This window comes from Engystomops pustulosus, chromosome 4, assembly GCF_040894005.1.
Source record: "Engystomops pustulosus chromosome 4, aEngPut4.maternal, whole genome shotgun sequence".
In the NCBI taxonomy this organism is placed as follows: domain Eukaryota; kingdom Metazoa; phylum Chordata; class Amphibia; order Anura; family Leptodactylidae; genus Engystomops; species Engystomops pustulosus.
The window spans coordinates 142,664,066-142,685,664 of record NC_092414.1 but is presented as its reverse complement, the minus strand read 5'-3'; the positions used below and the strand labels follow the sequence as shown (position 1 = coordinate 142,685,664).

The 21,599-nt window shown below is 40.3% G+C and overlaps 1 protein-coding gene across 3 annotated transcripts in view; it reads left to right on the top strand.

The window, feature by feature from the left end:
• LINGO1 (leucine rich repeat and Ig domain containing 1) overlaps positions 1–5,071 on the top strand; it is a 231,142-nt gene extending 226,071 nt beyond the window's left edge. For 2 of the 3 annotated variants that reach the window (XM_072147855.1, XM_072147854.1), the window contains one exon: positions 1,488–5,070. In XM_072147855.1, coding sequence (XP_072003956.1) covers positions 1,506–3,326 — 1,821 coding nt within the window. In that variant the 5' untranslated portion in view covers positions 1,488–1,505 and the 3' untranslated portion in view covers positions 3,327–5,070. Of the gene's footprint in view, positions 1–1,487 lie in introns of all 3 variants that reach the window. The other variant, XM_072147853.1, reaches the window with a different exon arrangement.
• Positions 5,072–21,599: the final 16,528 nt, after the last annotated feature.

Sequence of the window (21,599 nt, the reverse complement as noted above, 5' to 3'; positions counted from 1 at the left end):
GCTATGGGTGTCTGACTTTATTAACCCAATTCATGTGTGGAGTTATTCTCCAGATTGAATGGAAGACATATTTATGAGGCCACTAAAGGAACAAGGAATTCTGAGTTACATTTATCTTACCATCGATATAGGGATCAGCCCACGCGTGAGCCTACAAAAGTTCTCTCACTGCACCTCCTTCGCCATCACTTAAATCTTCAGTCTCATTCTGTTGTCCCTTGCCCAGAAGCAACATTTTACTATACGTAATGGTGAGGTTAGCTGAAGATCTCAACCATAATTAATGTGATAATGATCTTTGGTAGACCAGAGAACTTGCCGGTTTAGGCTGGTGCCACACTTACCGCTTTGTCTGCGTTTGCAAACGCAAACAAAGCTGCACCCACCGGGGCGGGCCGCGGCCTGATCGCATCATAGTTTCTATGGTCTGTGATCGGGAACGAGCCGCCGGTGTTTTGCAGGCCTTACCATAGAAACCCTGTTGCGATCGGGCCGCGGCCCGCCCCGGTGGGTGCGGCTTTGTCTGCATTTGTGTTTTCAAACGCAGAAAAAGCGGTACTTTGGGCACCAGCCTTAGGCTTTGTCCCTGACATTTGATTTGCATGTCAAGAAAAGTTGCTCTCTGCATTTGTTGTTCACTTGTGGTACTATTAAAGGGTACATCTGACTTTTTTATCACTTTCTGTTACATTTTCTTGAGATGTAGGAAGCACTAAAATTGCAATGTATAATTGTTTTTTATAGCCTAAACAATAATAATGGTAAAACTGCTTGGCCAAGGTCACTACGGACACAGCTACCAGGGGTGGCTTTTTTTTTTTTTTTTAATATAGGGAATGGGTGAATTTTGTGGTGTTTTTATATATTTTTTCTAAAAATCCTTTATTTAATTTTTTTTTACTGTTCCACTATGGGACTTACACTTGGCAGAAGAAAGGGGGAAAGAAAAATATTTTTTCTCTAATAACATATTTTACATATTATATGTTCTATTACATTTTACTTGTATAACATATATTATAAAGCTTCATTTTGTATTTTGTATTTTCTTTGAAATGGCAATCCAATCTGCAGCCACCTTGACCAGAAGAATCAGTACAGTGGTTTGATATGTATTTGTGCAGAAAGATTCATTACAGCTTTGGGAAGACCACTGGGTGGTCAAACTTAATGACTCAGCCATCTCTGTATGAAAACTGAAACAATAATAATAATTCTTTATTTATATAGCGCTCACAGATTACGCAGCGCTGCACAGAGTTTGCCAAATTGTTCCCTGTCCCCAATGGGACTCACAGTCTAATCAAATGAGTATCACTGAGTTGGATTTTCTACTCAACCCCCTAAGCCTAGCATGAGTACAGTTTTAGAATTTACTCTTTAGTAAGCCCCTCCTGTTCTATAATACGCTGCTTGCAAGATTATGTAAGATATTTAAATGTAGCACTTTTTAAATGAAAGTACTAAATATGTCTTTTTCTTTCTAGGTGAGTCCAAGGTCCAGTATGATTCTCCCGCTGCCACCCTGCCTGTGTCCCATCCTCTTGCTTGTAGTGGGCTCCTACCTGTCTGGCTCAGCCTCAGGTTGCCCCCAACGCTGTGATTGCTCTGCTCAGGATCGCTCTGTTCTCTGCCATCGTAAGCGACATCTTAATGTTCCTGAAGGCATCCCGACTGACACAAGGCTACTCGACTTAAGCAAAAATCGGATCAAGACACTTAACCAGGATGAATTTTCTGCATTTCCATATTTAGAGGAGTTGGAACTTAATGAGAACATTGTATCCATCATTGAACCTGGCGCCTTCAATGGTCTCTTCAACCTGCGTTTCCTAGGGCTGCGAAATAATCGTCTAAAACTCATTCCACTAGGTGTATTTACAGGACTTAGTAACCTTACACAACTTGACATTAGTGAGAACAAAATTGTTATTCTTCTGGATGACATGTTCCAGGACCTGTATAACCTCAAGTCTCTGGAAGTTGGAGATAATGATTTGGTATACATCTCTCACCGTGCCTTCCGTGGACTCAACAGTCTGGAAGAGCTGTCTCTGGAAAAATGCAACCTCACTTTGGTGCCCACAGAGGCTTTGTCCCACCTTCATGGTCTCATCTCCTTACGGCTAAGGTACCTCAATATCAATGTCATTCGTGACTATTCTTTCAAAAGATTGTTTCGGCTGAAAAACTTAGAGGTTGCACATTGGCCATATTTGGACACAATGACATCCAATAGCCTCTATGGGTTGAATTTAACTTCTCTATCTCTTACTCATTGCAATTTGAGCAGCATACCATATGTGGCAATCAGACATCTTGTTTACCTTCGATTTCTTAATCTTTCATACAACCCAATCACATCTGTGGAGGGATCTATGTTGCATGAGTTGCTCAGACTGCAGGAGTTTCACTTGGTAGGGGGACAACTGAGTGTGGTGGAACCCTATGCTTTCAGAGGTCTTAACCATTTGCGAGTACTGAATGTCTCCTCCAATTTTCTTAGTACACTGGAGGAATCGTCCTTCCATTCTGTTGGTAATCTGGAGACACTTATCTTAGATCGTAACCCACTGGCTTGTGACTGTCGCCTGTTATGGATCTTCCGGCGACGTTGGCGCCTTAACTTCAATCGACAGCAGCCATCCTGTTCCAGCCCAGAATATGTTCAGGGTAAGGAGTTTAAAGATTTTCCTGATGTCCTACAGCCGAATTACTTCACTTGTCGACGAGCGCGAATCCAGGATCGAAGTCCACAAGTAGTCCATGTAGATGAAGGACACACTGTACACTTTTTCTGCCGGGCCGATGGCGATCCACCACCAACCATTCTGTGGCAGTCTCCGCGAAAAACTTTCATCACCAGCAAAAGCAATGGGCGTCTGACTGTGTTTCCAGATGGAACGTTAGAAGTACGGTACGCTCAGATACAAGACAATGGGACTTACCACTGTGTGGCAAGCAATGCTGGTGGCAATGATACTTCATTAGCTCATCTCCATGTACGCAGTTATTCCCCTGATTGGCCTCACCAACCCAACAAGACCTTTGCCTTCATCTCAAACCAGCCGAATGAAAGTGATGTCAACAGCACTCGTGCAAGTGTACCATTTCCATTTGATATTAAGACTTTAATCATTGCAACCACAATGGGATTTATATCCTTCCTTGGGGTGGTTTTGTTCTGCTTGGTCCTTCTTTTTCTTTGGAGTAGAGGCAAAGGAAACACCAAACACAACATTGAAATTGAATATGTGCCACGAAAGTCTGATGCTGGACTCTCCTCTGCAGATGCTCCTCGCAAGTTTAATATGAAGATGATCTAAAATTGCCCGAGCATTGGGGAAGGTGGAGAAATGAGTTATATGGGCAGTAAGTGGATTGCACGAAGCCTGTTCTCATCCTACCTTCTCTACTCAGCTCTTTAAATACAAGCGTGACTTTTTCAAAGGAAGCAATGGAAACAGGAATTCCTTATCCTGTTGTTTTCAATCCATGGACTTTGTATGTTTTGGGGAATGACCTTTGCACTTTTAACCTTGTGAGTTTGATCCCCAAAACTTCCCCAGATCTCAAATTTGCCCCCTGGTCCGTACCAACAATATGCTTGTTGCTATGGCCTTTATGAGGCTCGGTTGTATTGAGAGAATATTATAAAGAAAAGAAAGAATTGATAAATTTACAGAGTAAAGCACGGGGTGTTGAGAGTATGGGAGGCCAAGAGACTAAAACTGAACACTGACCTCTGTATCTTCTCCTGATTTCAATACCTGTGATTTTTATGAAAAAAATAAATAACAATATTATGGAAAAAATTAAAGAAAAACTGTAAAACTCCAAAAAGGTATCTTATTTATAATAATGTCATGACTGTGTTGTCTATTTTGTGACATTTACGGTATATTTATTAAATGCTGCTGGCTAAAGACATTTAAGTAAAGCAATAGAAGCTGAGGTTTTATGAAGTGTAAATGATGCAGTATTTATATTGTTTTACAATTGTAAAAACAAAAATGGCTGCTTTATACTCATTCTAAAAACTTGTCATGTCTACACGTGACCCTACAGAAGCCACCTGGAAGCAAGCTCATATCTGGGGTCTTTATATCTGTCTAAATGCTACTTGTTCACCTGACTTCTTTTACTCACTATTCTTTGGTAATTGCAAAAAGCAATGGGGAGAAACTAAGATTAGCTTATTGAATGCCAGAATTAAATCTCTGGTTAGACCTGTAAATATGGTAGGTTTAGTGTTCACCCTCTGCACACCCCCTCCCCTCTCCTCTGCCCCAAAATTGTGTGCCTTTTTGATGCATTTTACCATAGATTAAACTTTGGGGAAAAACAGAAAACCTAACTCATTTTCATGAAAACTACTACAAAATGCGGCATGGGAATCCAGCCTTATCCTCGTGTGCAGACAAATTGCATACACAAGAGCTCTACAGACGCGTTTCTTTAATGAGAATTGAGGTGCAAACCCCAGTATTAGTCTTGATGATCAGGTCACAAGATTAAACACAATGGGGCAGATTTACTTACCCGGTCCATTCGCGATCCAGTGGATTCGGGTCCGGTGGATTCGGGTCCGGCCGGGATTCACTAAGGTAGTTCCACCAACGTCCACCAGGTGTCGCTGCTCCGCTGAAGAGCATCGGAACGCACTGGAGTTCTCTGAGCCATCGTGGGTTTTCGTTCGGCCACGCCCCCCGATTTGCGCCACAATCCGATCGCGTGCGCCAAAAACCCGGGGCAATACAGGGAAAATCGGCGCAAATCGGAAATATTCGGGTAACACGTCGGGAAACCGCGAATCGGGCCCTTTGTAAATGACCCCCAATGTACATAAACCAAAGTATTTATAGATGCCTGTGACTGGAAGCATGAACCTTCTGATTGTAATGGCACGGCCTTAGAATTTATTCAGGTATCAGCGATAGAAGAGAAATATTTTCAGGCAGCACGAGGATAGTGGATGGCATACGATGGCTGGTATAATTTTTTTTCCACAAATTGAAAACCTGTTATTTGTAAGTTGCAGTACAATCTGCTGACAGTGCTTGAAAGAGAAGCAGAAGCTCAGAATAAAAGTGATCCTGTATAATGTTTTAATTATGTATTTCTATTTCTACTATTTCTATGCTTTGACGCAGGAGTTGAGTCATGGGGCGGTTGTATGATGTGATAAACATCTGCCTCCTCCCAACTCAAATGTTGTATTAAATCATAGATAAAGAAGATGTAATGGAAAAAATTCACATCATAAAATGTCATTAAGAAAAGCCTAGAAAAACTAAAATTTCCCAAACTGCTACTGTGTGTAACTTCTTATAGATTTCGCTCTTGTTTTGGATGGCACACTAAAACCTGTGCGCCACTCAAAGTTTTGATCTCTGTTCCAAATCAAATAAGTATTAAGGTAAAGATGCTCGATTTTATTGTTCTGCTCAAACACTTTTTATTACTCTTAGATTTGTGTAGCCCACCTAGGAAGTATACTTGGTTACAATTGGCTAAGATAAGTTTTAGCGATTAAGCCCTTACCACACCAGGATGTACAGGTACTTACTGGTGCAGCAGCAGATGTACGAAGAGGGCTCACAGACACATGGTTATACACATGCAATACAGTATATGTTAGGATAAATCAGACCCCCAAGGGTTCAAGTACCCTAGGGGGTATAAAAATAGAGTATGAAAAATTAAAAATTCTTTAGTTTATTTTTATATGAGTTCTAATCAAATAATAGACATTTTCAATATCATCATGTCCCAAAATGTCTTATCTATTAAAATATAAAAATGGTTATTCCCAGCGGTGAACCCTCTAACAGAAAATAGCCTTGAAATGTCCAAATCCCCACTTTTTTGCCATTTTGCAATACATAAATATTTTAATGACATGTGGTTTATCCCCCTTCTGACTCTCAGAACTGGGACATAGTGCACCTTTTCCCAGCACTGGACATGCATGACATATACAGGGTCTGTTAAAAAAGAATGAGACAAGACTAAAATCTACAGAAAAATAATCCTTTCAGAAACAGAATTTCCAGATTTTGGATATTTAACGTTTGAATTTTGTCATCAATTTGTCTCAGCTTTAAAAATTCACAACATAAGTTGATATTCCATTCCATATGGATTTTTTTTTTCCACAGCCTGTGGATAAGATTTTCCACCCAGATATACAGTACAGACCAAAAGTTTGGACACATCTTCTCATTCAAAGAGTTTTCTGTATTTTCATGACTTAAAAAATTGTAGAGTGACACTGAAGGCATCAGAACTATGAATTAACACAAACTCTTTGAATGAGAAGGTGTGTCCTAACTTCTGGTCTGTTATGGTATATCTGTAAAATGACTAGTACAGAAATAAAAAGAACTCCTTCTGAGCGCTCCTAATCCCCCACCGTTCCAGCTCTGACACATCCCAGCAGGGCTTCAAGGAAAAGATTTTGACAGACTAGACTGATAGGTCACGAAGGTTCCCATGCACATGTCATTTAACGTTGCATTGTAGTACAGGCGGTCCCCTACTTAAGGACGACCCATAGTTAAAGAAGGACCCCTCTGCCCACTGTGACCTCTGGTGAAGTCTCTGGATGCTTTTCTTTAGTCCCAGACTGCAATGATCAGCTGTAAGGTGTCTGTAATGAAGCTTTATTGATAATCCTAGGTCCAAATACAGAAAAAAATTTTGAAACTCCAATTGTCCTGGGGCAAAAATTTTTTTTTGTCTGGATCTACCATAATAAAATATACAGTTTCGACTTACATAGAAATTCAACTTAAGAACAAACCTCCGGACCCTATCTTGTATGTAACCCGGGGACTGCCTGTATGCACAAGGCAACTAAAAAAATGCACCCTGATCAAAAATGCTGGCACATTTATAAGAATTGCAGACACCACGAATCACTACCAACACCCTGGTCCTACTGGCTCACTAACTCTTTGTAAATGACACCACATATGCTGAACGTTATTTCCAATACAGGAGGATTAGTCATTGACTACAGCACTAACCCTAGACAGGCAGGTAAAAGTGTCATCAGCTCACAGGAGGTGAATCTGCTCCATGATGACTGAGCATCATGACGACTTCTCCTGGCCATGTTTTTGGCATGACCTGGCACATCTCCACATTGCATCCCTGAAAATAGATAAATTATAAAGAATAATTTGTATATACTGACCTCAATAATGAATAGTAAATATATTGTCCTCCATTATGAATTAAAATAAATTATGAATAAAAATATGCTACGGGTCAAAATAAAACAATAAAGTCACATACCTGATGGCGTTCCCATGTCCTCCACCATCGGTGCTTCTATCTTCTGACGGAATGACAGGAGGACACAGATCTTTTCTGGGTCAATGGTATTATAGAAAAAACTAGTAGTACCGTATATACTTGAGTATAAGCTGACCCGAGTATAAGCCGAGACCCCTAATTTTACTACCAAAAACTGGTAAAACCTATTGACTCGAGTATAAGCCGAGGGTGTAGTATACAGCCAGCCAGCCCCCATGTAGTATACAGCCAGCCCCCTGTAGTATTCAGCCAGACTCCTGTAGTACACAGCCAGCCCCCTGTAGTATACAGCCAGACCCCTGTAGTATACAGCCAGCCCCCATGTAGTATACAGCCAGCTCCCATGTAGTATACAGCCAGCTCCCAAGTAGTATACAGCCATCCCCAAGTAGTATACAGCCAGCCCCATATAGAATACAGCCAGCACCCTGCACCCTGTATGTTAAGCACATAAAAAAAAAGGTAACAAAAAAACGAGGTGAGGGTTTTTCAGCACATTTTTTTTGTGCTGAAAAACACGGCTTGTACACGAGTATGTACGGTAGATCCTTTTTTCTTAGTGATAAGAATGTATGCTTGTATTGGTGACATTTCGGAGAATTAAAGCCTTTTAATAGTTTTTGCTGGTGGGCGATGGAGAAAATGCTGACACTTTATTACCTTTTTTTCATTTTGGACAAATAATGTGAATGTTGTATAGTTTATGCTTAACCCCTTAAGGACAAAGGTTTTTTTCGCTCATTTTTCGCTTTCCACTTTTAGAAATCTATAATATAATATAATAATTTAATTTTTCCATGTACAGAGCTGTGTTAGGGATTATTTTTTGCGTAACAAATTTTACTTCTCAGTGACATTATTTATTATTCCATGCCATGTACTGGGAAGCTGGAAAAAAATTTCAGTGAAATTGGCAAAAAGAACGCATTTGCATCACTTTCTTGAGGGCTCCGTTTTTATGACTTTCACTGTGCGCTCCAAATAACACCTCTGCTTTATTCTTTCGGTACGATCACGGTGTTACCAAATTTATATAGGTTTTATTGCGTTTTAATACATTTACAAAAAATTAAACGAATGTGTACGAAAAAAAAAGTTGCCATCTTATGACGCTAATAACTTTTTCATACTATCGTGTATGGAGCTGTGAGGTGTCATTTTTTGTGAAATGAGACAACTTTTTTTATTGCTACTATTTTGAGGACCTTTTAATCACTTTTTATTATATTTTTTATGTGATGTAAAATGGCTGAAAGGAGCATTTTGGACATTTGGGCGCTATTTTCCGTTATGTGGTTCACCACCAGCAATAACCGTATATTTAAATTTTCATAGATTGGGCATTTTGAGATGCGCCAATACCTAACATGTTTGTGATTTTTACTGTTTTTATTGTTTTTTTTATCAGTTCTAGGGAGAGAGGGGTGATTTGAATTTTTATTTTTTTTTATTATTTTGTTAACATTTTTAATATTTTTAGATACTCTAGGGTACATTTACCCTAGATGCAGGGGACTCTGCTTACACTGACCATCACTGAGTGATAGGAGCTAAAACTGAGTAAAATTGTAAAGTAAGGGGTTAAAAAGTATCTTTATTATGTAGACATCACTAGGGGAATAAAATTTAAGAACTTGCTTTCATGGGCAAAGTCCTTTAACCTATCCCCACAATTATAGACTGTTCATGTCTTTGTCAGTGGGCAGCTTACAAAATCAGTGAGTGGCTGATCATCAAGTTTTATCTATTGTTCAGAATATGAAGAGGAGGCTTCCCCCTTTTTATTATGTGATCTATGAAATGGTGAAAATGCAAAGAATACAAGTCTACAATTAATGATTCCCTAGAAGCAGTGCCAAACCTAGGCCTAGATAGAACTAAACACTTGGACTTTTGTATCTCATCAACCTCCAGGTTGAAGAAATCTATTCTAGCCTTTTGAGGTATTAACATTATTCCCTGAAAATGTGAGAAAATTCAGTTTCTCCTTTTGCAGAGAACATCAGGATCACACACCATTTTGTAACCCCTAAGAATATACACCTAGGGCTCTAAGCATGTTTAGATAACATGATACAGAATGCAATCATACAATTGGGAAGCCCTACGGTAAGTGGAAGAACATGACATTTCCATATCTTGCTAAGCTGCAGGTAAAAGCTATTATTTTGCTGTGAGATATAAAGGAGAGTGATTGTAAATGTGATATCATGTCGATGGGATACATCATATTGGAGTGAAATGCCAGGTAATACCGGCACAGATGGCTAGTATTTAACAGAAAAATAACACTATGTGATGGGGTGAGAGAGAAAGGTATTGGAGATGTATCAAAGTAAAAATGATCATGAGCTAAGAGAAGGTTACCATAACCAGGGGATGATAGCATGCATTCACAGATGAAATGGGATGGAAGCTTATCACAGATGGGAAAAACTGTCATAAAGGGATACAATGAGAACACTTGTGTAACTGGGTGACATCTGGGACACGGGGAATACTGGTTAGCGTGGGTGAGGTGTAGGGAAAGGAGACCATAGCTTTTTAAGAAGCTGTAATTCTGTCATAGTTGGTGGGAGGAAGAAACACTAGCAGAGCCTGATGAGATAAGTGAATATTATTAAAAAATGGTTAAGACACAGGGGAAGAAGCTTCTCGAGCAGGAGAAGATTCACGGGATAGTATCGCATGAGATAAGAAGCAATGTAATTATAGTTGGGGAAGACGCATGGGAAAAACATCAGGCTTTGGTGAAATGCATAGGAAGTGAATTCATACAGGGTTGTTTGGATCAGTATGAGGAAGCAGCTATTGTAGCCGAAAAACACTAACATTTCTTCCAGGTAAGATTAACAGGAACGTTGTCATAAATGGAGAAGATATGAAAGAACTAAGGGAACAAAATATAATTTTACAAAAGCTTTCTTACAGCTAAGTAAGATGAGAAGGAATTTGGTGATAACCGTGGAAAATAATAAAATTTGCTGTCTGGATAAGACGTCAATCATTCTTACAGAGCCAGAAAAATTCCAAAGACATTTGACAAAGATGTAAAAGAACATTTCTTGCGTAACTGTGTATAAAAAAGGACTAAACCATGAAGGTGTGAAATAGAAGAACTCTATATTCACGGAATAAGAAAAGAATGCGGAAAAAGCAACACAGTTATAGCAACCTGAAGAAAAGAAGATAAGAAAAGAAGGCCTATGTGAAATCCTGTTAGCTGAGCTCTTAAATGAGTTTCCCTGGAAAACCCCTGAGGAGCAGGGCAAGATGAAATAAACTGCACTTACCTCCCTCCAGTCATTCATTCCCATGGATTGTACCCTCTGTTCCTTGGTACATCTCCAGAGAGGCTGTCACTGGTCACAGGAGAGGGATCACCCAAATATGTCACCATTCCTGACCACTGAGGCCAAAGACTGGCTGCATCAGTCACATGACCACCCCCAGATGTGAACAAGGACATAGGACTGTCCACCCAGGGGTTTAGATCAGGAGTCTCTGGTACCTGCAGCTAAACAGTGTTTCCCAATCTAATGGCTGCAGCACACAGCTCTTTGGGAATTCTGCAAATCGTCTAGATTCAACAATTCTTAATAGTCAATTGAAGTCAATGGAAATAGCAGCATCGGCTCGGCTAGGCTATCTTTCAATAAGGTGGTAATGTAGAGGCCAGGGGACTTTAAGGTATATCTCTTATAAGGAGATACAAAAGAAACTGCATTAGACTGTGTTGTATGATAAGACTTAGTACATTTCAGGTAAAAAAATCAGATACTTATCCATCCTGAAATTAATAATCTAAACTGTGAACAAAGGCTAATAGGAGGTACACAATGCAGAATGATGTAATGATATAAGATCTGTAAGGGACATCAGGGTAGAAAAGCCTCCAGCATCACAGAACCCTAAACTAGTCCAGTTTGTTGTCCACTTTCAGCAAATAATTCATATGATTTGTGTGAGGAAAAGTTATACAATTTTCTTATATACTTTCTGTATCAATTCCCCATGGTTTTCTAGATCTCTGCTTGCTGCCCTTCTATAGAAAGTTTCTATGGACATGTGATGTCACACAGGTGCATGAGCCTTTAGTATCACACAACTCTTATTCCTCTCTATGGTAATAACGGCTGGTTCACCTGCCTGTCCATCACATCACGTGGACAGATTTATGTCCACTAAAAGTAAAAATGGAAGCATCCAATAGCTGGACAGCAAGCAGAGATATTGCAAGGAATGAATACAGAAAGTATATGGGAAAATTGTAAAACCTTTCCTTACACAAACCATATGAATTATTTGCTGAAAATGGACAACCACTTTAATTATAAGATGAAGTTGTCGAATGTATTTAATTGGGTTTTCCCATACAATAATAAAGCATCAAAGAAGACTGCTGGAAATAATTACAATTTATTGAATGAGTTACTGTAAGGTGTGTGGTTATTGTGTCACATTCCCAGGAGAGATGATAAACTGCTTCCTGACAGATAAGCGTCTCACTTCATTACTTCCAGACTGTAAACAGGTCAGTCTGCTAATTGTGGGTGTGACTAAGGAAGAGCCGCTATTGAACGCTATCTCTTCAGCCGCGGGGACCAGAGGACGAGCCCCTTGAACTAATCAATAGGAAATAAATGCTGCTAATTAAGAAAAAGGAATGCTAATGAGGTGTTACTGAAATGATGATTCATATCTCAGGAGAAACCACCCTTAATGTTACAATCTGTAGAATTTCAGTAAAAAGTACTATCACTAGACACAATCTAGCTTTCCTCAGGCCTTGGCACAGTATGTGTAGCCATTAGCTATAGTCACTCCATATACTGGTATCAGCGCGCCCTCGTATCTAGTCATTATCCATATGTAAGGTTCAATTCTGTGTCTTAAAGGTGTTTAGCATAAGCAGCTAACATCTTCTAATGTAATTGAGTTCTTATCTAATCTCTGAGCAGACAGCTCTGATCCTTGTTAGTGACAGATCACAAATGGCTGTCTGGCATCTTCTAGCTTAGTGACAGCCACTCTTGAGCAGTAGGGGTGACTGAAGTGTGTCTTATGTAAAGTGTCATATAATGGATTAGGGAGGTGTAGATATATAGAACAAGGAAGACAGCAGGTAAGTCGGTGTGAAAAAAAATGAATGTATAACGTCATAGACACAAAAAAGCTCCTATGTCTAGACATTGCTGTTTCACAATTTTTTATGGTGTCACCTGGTGTTCTTTTGAGAAGTGCCATTTAATGTGCTTATAGCAGGTGAAAAGTATTTTACAGTATTTTATTCGTTTTTTAAAAGACATGCATATAACCCAATAGGAAAATAAGACATAATTAGAGATATTACTATGGATATAATTACACTCCCAAACTATACACCAAGAGGGAAACCAAACCCATAGAAGTCAAATATTAATAGATACAAAACAACATCTAACACGTAAAATAATTATAATTACATAGTTACATAGTTTATGCAGTTGAAAAAGAGACTTGTCCATCAAGTTCAACCAAGGAAGGGAAGGGATTGGATGAGGAAGGGATTTAGGGGAAACAATTTTATATAACATAATTGTCAATATTATTTATATATGCTATTTAGGTGTAAAAAGGCATCTAGACCCTTCTTGAAGCTCTCTGCCATCCCTACTGTGACCAGCGCCTGAGGCAGGCTATTCCACAGATTTAAGGTTGCCTCTGGTGATTAAACCTTGATTTCTCCAGGCTGAGACAGTGCCCCCCTGTCTTTTGATTTGATTTAACTTGGAACAACTTACCACCATATTTTTTGCATGGACCATTCATATATTTCTATAAATTAATCATGTCCACTCTTAGTCGTCTCTTTTTCAGACTAAATAAATCTAGTTGTTTTAACTGAGATTCTCCATACCCCTTATCATTTTTGTGGCTCTTTGTTGTATCCCTTTCCAGCTCAGGTGCCCAGAACTGGATGGCATATTCCATGTGAGGCCAAACCAATGACTTGTAAAGTGGTAATATTACATCCCTATCCCGAGAGTCCATACCACTTTTGATACATGACAAGATCCCACTGGCTTTAGAGGCAGCTGATTGACATTGCATGCTGTTATTTAATTTACAATCTACTAGTACAACCAGGTCTTTCTCAACAAGGGGCTCTCCCAGATTTACTCCACCAAGGACATATGTTTCAGCTGGATTATTAGCCCCCAGGTGCATAACCTTACTTTTATCCACATTGAACCTTATTTGCCAAGTGGATGACCACATATTCAGTTTGTCCAAGTCACCCTGCAGCCTATGAACATCCTCCATAGACTGTATTACACTACACTACAGCTTATTGTCATCTACAAAAATAGACACAGGAGGACATGTATTATCGTATCTGCGCCCAAAAAATGCCGGGATTTTTTTTGGGCGCAGAATTGTTGCGGATCATTTATAATGAGTTTGCGTCAGAAAGAACAGATGTTTCCAACTATCCCGACACCTCCAGGTTTTTTTCGCAAGTGGGCGTGGCCTAGCTTTTCCACATTATCCGTCACATTTATGTGTATTTTGGCAGCATTTTTTGGCGCAAATTAAGGCGCACAATAGACCAGGAAAAAATTGGTCAGAGAGAAAAATTAAGGCACAGTGCATGTAAGATTTTGCCGCACACTTCATTACTGTCGCCTTTTTTGTGGATAACAACTCTCTGGATACAATCCTTCAGCCAGTTTTGAATCCAATTGCAAATGATTCCTGCCAAACCAATAGACCTTATTTTACCCTTCAGGTGTCTATGATGGACAGTATCAAACACAATAACCAGAGCAGCTCCTCTGACCAGGCATCTGCTCACCTCTTCATAGAAGCAGATCAGGTTAGTCTGACAACTTCAATCCTTAGTAAACTCATGCTGACTGTCACCTATTATTCTATGTGATGTCACATACTCCTGTATGTAGTGTTTTACTAACCCTTCCAATATTTTCGCCACAATTGAAGTTAAGCTTACAGGCCTGTAATCGCCTGACAAAGTTCTAGAGCCTTTTTTAAATATTGACACCACATATACCTTGCGGCAGTCACTTGCCACCATACCGTTATTAGGGAATTTCTGAAGATTTCAGACTGGCCCAACAATAACTCTTAAGAACTCTTAGGTGTAACCCATCTGGTCCAGGAGCCTTGTACACATTTATTTTATTAAGCTTAGCTTGGATCATGACTACATTCAGCCATTCTAGTATATTAAAGGATTCATCACCAGCACTGGCACCACCCACTACAGAAGTTCTTTCCTCACAGCATAAACTGATATAAAAACCCATTTAGTATCTGCGCCTTCTCTTGGTCTCCAGTCATCAAAGCCCCATTTTCTGAAAACAGGGGTCCAACCTGCTCTGACCCATTTTTTTTGCATTTAGATACTTAAAAAATGTCTTAGGATTTGTTTTGCTATCTTTGGCCACCTGTCTTAGATTTTGTATTTTGTCTGATTTTATTTCATTATAACAGATTTTGGTGTTTTGTAATTATTGATAGCTTCAAGTGATCTGTAGAGATGAGCGAGTATACTCGTCCGAGCTTGATGCTCGTTCGAGTATTAAGGTACTCCAAACGGCTCGTTGCTCGGACGAGTATTTCCCCTGCTCGAGATCGAGCATTTAATTAAAAAAACACAGTGAAGAACAATGAAGAATAGAATAAAAACAGTGAACACAGGATCATTTAAGTGAAAAACACAGTGAAGAATAGATTACAGATGTTCGGCACATCTGCTTACTTGTCGGAAGATAGGCGCGAAATGGTGCGAACAAAATAGTATGTGAAGAACAATTTATATGTGTGAAGAACACATTGAAGAGCACGGAGACATCGGGGCAGCGGCAGCATGGAGACATTGGGGCAGCACGGAGACATCGGGGCAGCACGGAGACACGAGGCAGCGGCTGCATGGAGACATCGGGGCAGCGGCAGCACGGAAACGTCGGGGCAGCGGCAGCACGGAGACGTCGGGGGCAGCGGCAGCATCGAGACATCGGGGCAGCGGCAGCACGGAGACATCAGGGCAGCAGCAGCATCGAGACGTCGGGGCAGCGGCAGCACGGAGACGTCGGGGCAGCAGCAGCACGGAGACATCGGGGCAGCACGGAGACATCGGGGCAGCGGCAGCACGGAGACGTCGGGGCAGCAGCAGCACGGAGACATCGGGGCAGCACGGAGACATCGGGGCAGTGGCAGCACGGAGACATCGGGGCAGCAGCAGCACGGAGACATCGGGGCAGCGGCAGCATGGAGACGTCGGGGCAGCGGCAGCACGGAGACATCGGGGCAGCACGGAGACATCAGGACAGCACGGAGACATCGGGGCAGCACGGAGACATCGGGGCAGTGGCAGCATGGAGACATCGAGGCAGCGGCAGAACGGAGACATCGGGGCAGCGGCAGAGAGATCGGGGAGACTTCAGTGAAAGAAGAGGAGTGGATCCCGGTACAGCGTATCTCCCGACAAGTAAGCAGATGTGCCGAACATCTGCAATCTGTTCTTCACTGTGTTTTTCACTGCGTTTTTCACTTAAATGATCCTGTGTTCACTGTTCACTGTGTTCACTGTTTTTATTCTATTCTTCACTGTTCTTCACATCTGCTAACTTGTCGGGAGATAATATAAGCGCAGAACAGTGAAGAATAGATTGCAGATGTTTGCATACATCTGCTAACTTATCAGAAGACATTCTTTTTCAATTAAATAACACATTTTATTCCCGAATCATGGTCCCTTTGAAAAATGCTCGAGTCTCCCATTGACTTCAATGGGGCTCGTTATTCGAGACGAGCACTCGAGCATCTGGAAAAGTTTGTCTCGAATAACGAGCACTCGAGCATTTTAGTGCTCGCTCATCTCTATTGACCTGTCAGATTTATATTTTTGAATGCCCTCTTTTTATTATTGATTGCCCTTTTAACTGTAGCTGTAAGCCACATGGGGTGTAATCTAGCCTGTCTATACTTGTTACCTATTGGAATAAATTTGGAAGTATAATGACCCAGTATAGATTTGAATGTCGCCCATTTAACATTAGTGTCATCATATGATAGTATCTGATCCCAGTCTATATCCTGTAGTGCAGCCTGAATTTCGGGAAATTAGCCTTCTTAAAATTAATTGTTTTAGATTTGTTTTTGCTTTTTACTGTTAAACCCCTTAGTGCTCTGCGCCGTACAAGTACTGTGCAGGCAAATTTTCCATGTGCTGCAATACTGCAGTCAGATCAGACCCCCTAGGATTGAAGTACCCTTGAGGGTCTTAAAAGTAGTAAAAAAATTTTTAATTTTTTTTAAAAAAAAGACTAACAACTAAAATGTCTGCCCTTTCCCTGGAACTAATATAAATATAAACCAAATCGTAAACTCATACATATCCAAAAAGTCCTGCTCTGTCAGCATTTCAGCATAGCCCTGCTCTAGCCCTGTGCAGGAAAACTACTGAGCACGTAAGATTTCTAGCAATGAACACATCAGATAGTAACAAGTATGTAGCCCCAATGTATGGGCATGTGGACATTTTTTAAAATATAAATTTTATTCAAATTAAAAATTAAATTAATATATTTTTGTGGGACCACCCCTTTAACTGCTTCACCACCAGTCTTGGCATCTATGGCAAAGATTTAAATATTTGTAGTCCATCAGTGGCATAAAATGGAGCATTATGTATGAAATGACAAAAACAGACACAATCTCTGTCCACAGGCTCATTGACACTTGAGGAACATTCTTCTTTCTCTGATGTCTGCCACATGACATTTACTGTTTTCTAGTAATGGTGCAGCTGACAAAGTCGTCGCCACTATTCTTTTGACAAATCTTTAAATGTCACGCCAGGTCCTTTTTGCCAGTTTATATACTCTTGCCAATTCATGGTGGTTAAACAAGCATCTAGTTTCCATGGGAAATTCTAAAAACAGTTTGAGAATAAGAAATAATATGTTCTTTGTAATTCCAAAAAATATTACACTGTAGGGAGGTATTAAAACCAATAAGGGGCGACATGTCCTGCAGAAGCAACACAATTCTGTGGATGTTATAGACTCCTTTCACCTTTTTCTTGACAACCTGGGTCAGAATAAGAGGGGTCATCTGAAGATTAATGGCCACTCTGAATTCAATCAGGGCATCCTTGAACTACTTGTACTCTGTTGTCGATGACAATCCAAGGAGCATCATCATGAAGACAATAACAGGCCCGCCACCTAAGCTCTGCTGTTACTTCCTACACCTGTGGTAGATAAGAAGATTAACTACCATGTCAGAAAAAATAAAATCTACAACACAAGGACAGTGCACAATGTAAAATATATACATCCATCTAAAAATTTAAAAAAGACCACTCAAAAACTCCCATATTTCTTACAAAGTTCTCTGTAACCAGCTCTCTTGGTGATCAAAAGAGAAATGCTTTAAGACAAAAAGTGTAAATTAGTTAATGAAATACTACAGCAGACCTTGTATACAGTGGGCTTCAAAAATACCTCTTGAACTTTTCCTCATTTGACATTTTATGTGATTGAGCAACACAAAGGGGCTTATTTACTAAAGGTCCGCGGACGCACTTTCGCCTGACTTTCTGTTGTTTTCAGGTTTTGCGCGGCTGTGACAGATTGTGTTGCACGTGATCTGATTTTGGCACAGCTACGCTGGCTTTCATTCAACAGAAGAAGGTGAACTCCTCCGGACGGGTAAGTAAATGTGCCCCAATATATTAAGTATTGTGAAATGTACATGCTTTTGCAAATTGTTGCTAATTAAAAACTGAAAAACATTGGGGCTCATTTACTCCGGGTCCGCGGAGCGCATTTTCGTCGCGTTTCCCAGCGATTTCCGTTTTGTGCCAAAATGCCCCGGGATTTTGGCGCACGCGATCGGATTTCGGCCCATCGGCGCCGGCTTGCACGCAACATAAAGTAGGGGGGGCAGGCCGTCGGACAGCAAGACGGATTCAGACAAAGCTCGGGATTTAAAATTTAGAATTGTGTTGCAAGACACGCACTTACAAGCACCAGGAAGAAGCAGGTGAACTCCGGCGGCACTCGGCACAGATGTGACGGATGCAGAAACTCGGGCGCACGATCTCAGTGAATCGCGGCAGACCCGAATCCACCTTGGACAACGCACCGCGGGATCGCGACAGGACCGGGTAAGTAAATCTGCCCCATTGTGTGCATATATATTCAACACCTCTTAGTTAATACTATATAGGCGGTCCCCTACTTAAGAACACCTGACTTACATACGACCCCTAGTTACAAACGGACCTCTGGATTTTGGTAATTTACTTAACTTTAGCCTTCAAGAGGACCTGTCACCTCAATTTTCGGCACCAGGAGATGCTTACTAAAGTAAGCAGCTCCTAGTGCTTGAACAAACGCCGCAGTGTTACAGTGATAGCGTTACCGGAAACCACCGGTAACGCTATCAAACACTGTGGCGGAGTACAATGTAATCATCGGACAGCTCGCAAAGCTGTGATGTATTCACCGCCCCTAGCCTCGCCCTAGCCACGCCCCAACCCCGCCCCCTCATGAATACGTCGGACAGCTCGCAAAGCAATTACACTATACTGCCGCAGTGTTAGATAGCGTTACCGGAGGTTTCCGGTAACGCTATCACTCTAACACTGGGGTGTTTGATCAAGCACTAGGAGCTGCTTACTTTAAATTGGGTGACAGGTCCTCTTTAAGCTACTTTAAACAGCTATAATGGTTATGAAAGGTGTCTGCAATTGAGCTTTATTGTTAATCTTGCTTCTTATGACAACCCAACATTTTTAAAATCCAATTGTCACAGACCAAAAAAGTTTTTGTCCGGCGTAACAATTACAAAATATACAGTTCCGACTTAGATAAAAATTAAACTTAAGAACAAACCTACAGGACCTATCCTGTATGTAACCCCGGGACTGCCTGTATATAGGTTTTTTACAAATCAATAGCTCTTGGGATGTAAAACAACTTTGCCTATTATCTTTGTTACCTATATTCAGTAGTTTCTTTGCTATCCCCCTTAGTTTACCTCAGAGCTGCAATAGTAGTGGTCAGTATGATGTGGTTATGTACATGGTGGTCTTTTGCTTTCCTTTTTGATATTGTTCCATTCTTACACCTAATAAGTCCTAAAACAGAGCATGCTAGTCCCAGACTTACCTTTGGGAACTACTATTTGGGACTAAAAAATCACACACCACAAACACTCACAAAAGTCACTAAACTTGCATCACATGTATCACAAAGGGGAAAAACTTAGATACATTGCAATGATTAGGCCAACTTCAGGAAACTTGAAAAGTGGCATCCGAAAAACTATGATACATCTGCCAAGTACCAAGACATGTATCATTGTTTCTGTATCTAAAAAGTCTCAAACTGCGAAAAGTCTCACAAAAGCTGCACAAAAAAAGAAAGCAATAGGAGTGATACATGTCCCACAAGATCTTCTACCTAAACTGACAGCCCAGATGAAGACAGAGATAGATCCACAGCTCAGGTGTTTGAATTTCGAAAGCAAGCCCTGTATACAGTTTGCAAAAAGCTACGCTCTGGACACATAGCATATGGCAGTAGGTGCTCTGGTCAGATGAGAATAAAATGGAACCTTTTGGTTTAATTGCCAAAAGTCTATATGGAAGATTTACTGAGTCTTCTGTGCCAGATATGTCATGTAAAAAAAAAATTTTCCGCCTATTTTTAATGTTTTCCGCCCGTGTATTGGCAAGGAATCAGTCAAGCCCTTCTGGCACCAACAACCATGCCATGTTCAAAGGCACTCAAATCACCTTTCTTCCCCATACTGATGCTCGGTTTGAACTGCAGGAGATTGTCTTGACCATGTCTACATGCCTAAATGCACTGAGTTGCCGCCATGTGATTGGCTGATTAGAAATTAAGTGTTAACGAGCAGTTGGACAGGTGTACCTAATAAAGTGGCCGATGAGTATATATATATATTAGGAATGATGGAAATGAGATATCTCAAATGACGGATGGTGAGCTAAAAAAAAAAGAATGACTATTTATTAAATGCCTGTCACCCATTTTTGCGTTTTGTTTCTACAGATGAACACAAGTTTGTGTTCAAAGATGAACAATTTCATATTGGCTCTGCCTATCGAGCCTAGTAATGATCTCACTACAATGAGATGAATGGAATGACTTAGTGGCTGCCACGATGGGTTTGTGTATTTTCTCTCCTTGTAATATTTTGCTAAAAGCAATAAAATTTCATGTAATTAACATCATGCCAATTCATCAATAAGCACCTAGAATGTGAGAGTAAGAAAATGTATACATCCCTAAAGGGTTAGTGATGCTGACACCATGTAGCAGACATCACACATATTAAATAGAACCTGTCACCATTTTCTTGTGTATAGAATATAGAAGAGAGTCCTGTATACATTACCATTACTAACCAGATTATTTTAGATGTGGTTCTATAGGGGGAACTCATGGTATCACAAGCCCTATCGATACTACAGCTAAATAAATACACAACAACGACTTTTTGGAACAATTTAGGCCGCGTCATTTATTATGGGTTACATAAATAACTTAATAAATAATAAATAAATAAATACGCAGTTAAATAAATAAATAATCAATTAAATAAATACTCGTTAAAAACTACCATAACAATTCCAACTCATGTAATAATTCTCAAGTTAAAATTAATAAACCAGTCCACCCATCAATGACTGGGTATCTAAATCCCACTAGTAAACGCCAGTAACAAATTACAAAATACATAAAAGAGAGGGAGGAGGGCGGGACAATAACTGTTTCTTCTTTTCCAGCTCAACTTGAAGAACTTCTCTCACCAGCTTCACCTGATGAACTGCTTGACCACAAAGAATTCCTTTCATTTATCTTCTCCAGCGCTTCCCGCCTGAAAACAGCTGCCAATCAGCTGTTGAGTTCCAGATGTTTGCCCAGTAACTGGAAGCTTCCAGAGAAGACTGTACCAACTACTGTACTAGGTAAGTGTAAATAAAACTTCACATTTAGCACAGCAACAGCACATACCATTCTTAAACTATCTCTATTAACCCTATACATACCAAACTCCTAGAAATCACTTAAGCAATAACTTAAAGGGAACCTGTCACCAGGAGACCCATTTTTAGCACTACCCCAGCCCCCACAGAGCATAGTACATACACTGCCAAAGTGTTTTTGTATTAAAAATAGGTTTTACAGAAATGTTATATTGTACCTTTATTAGCATCTGCTGTGTGACTA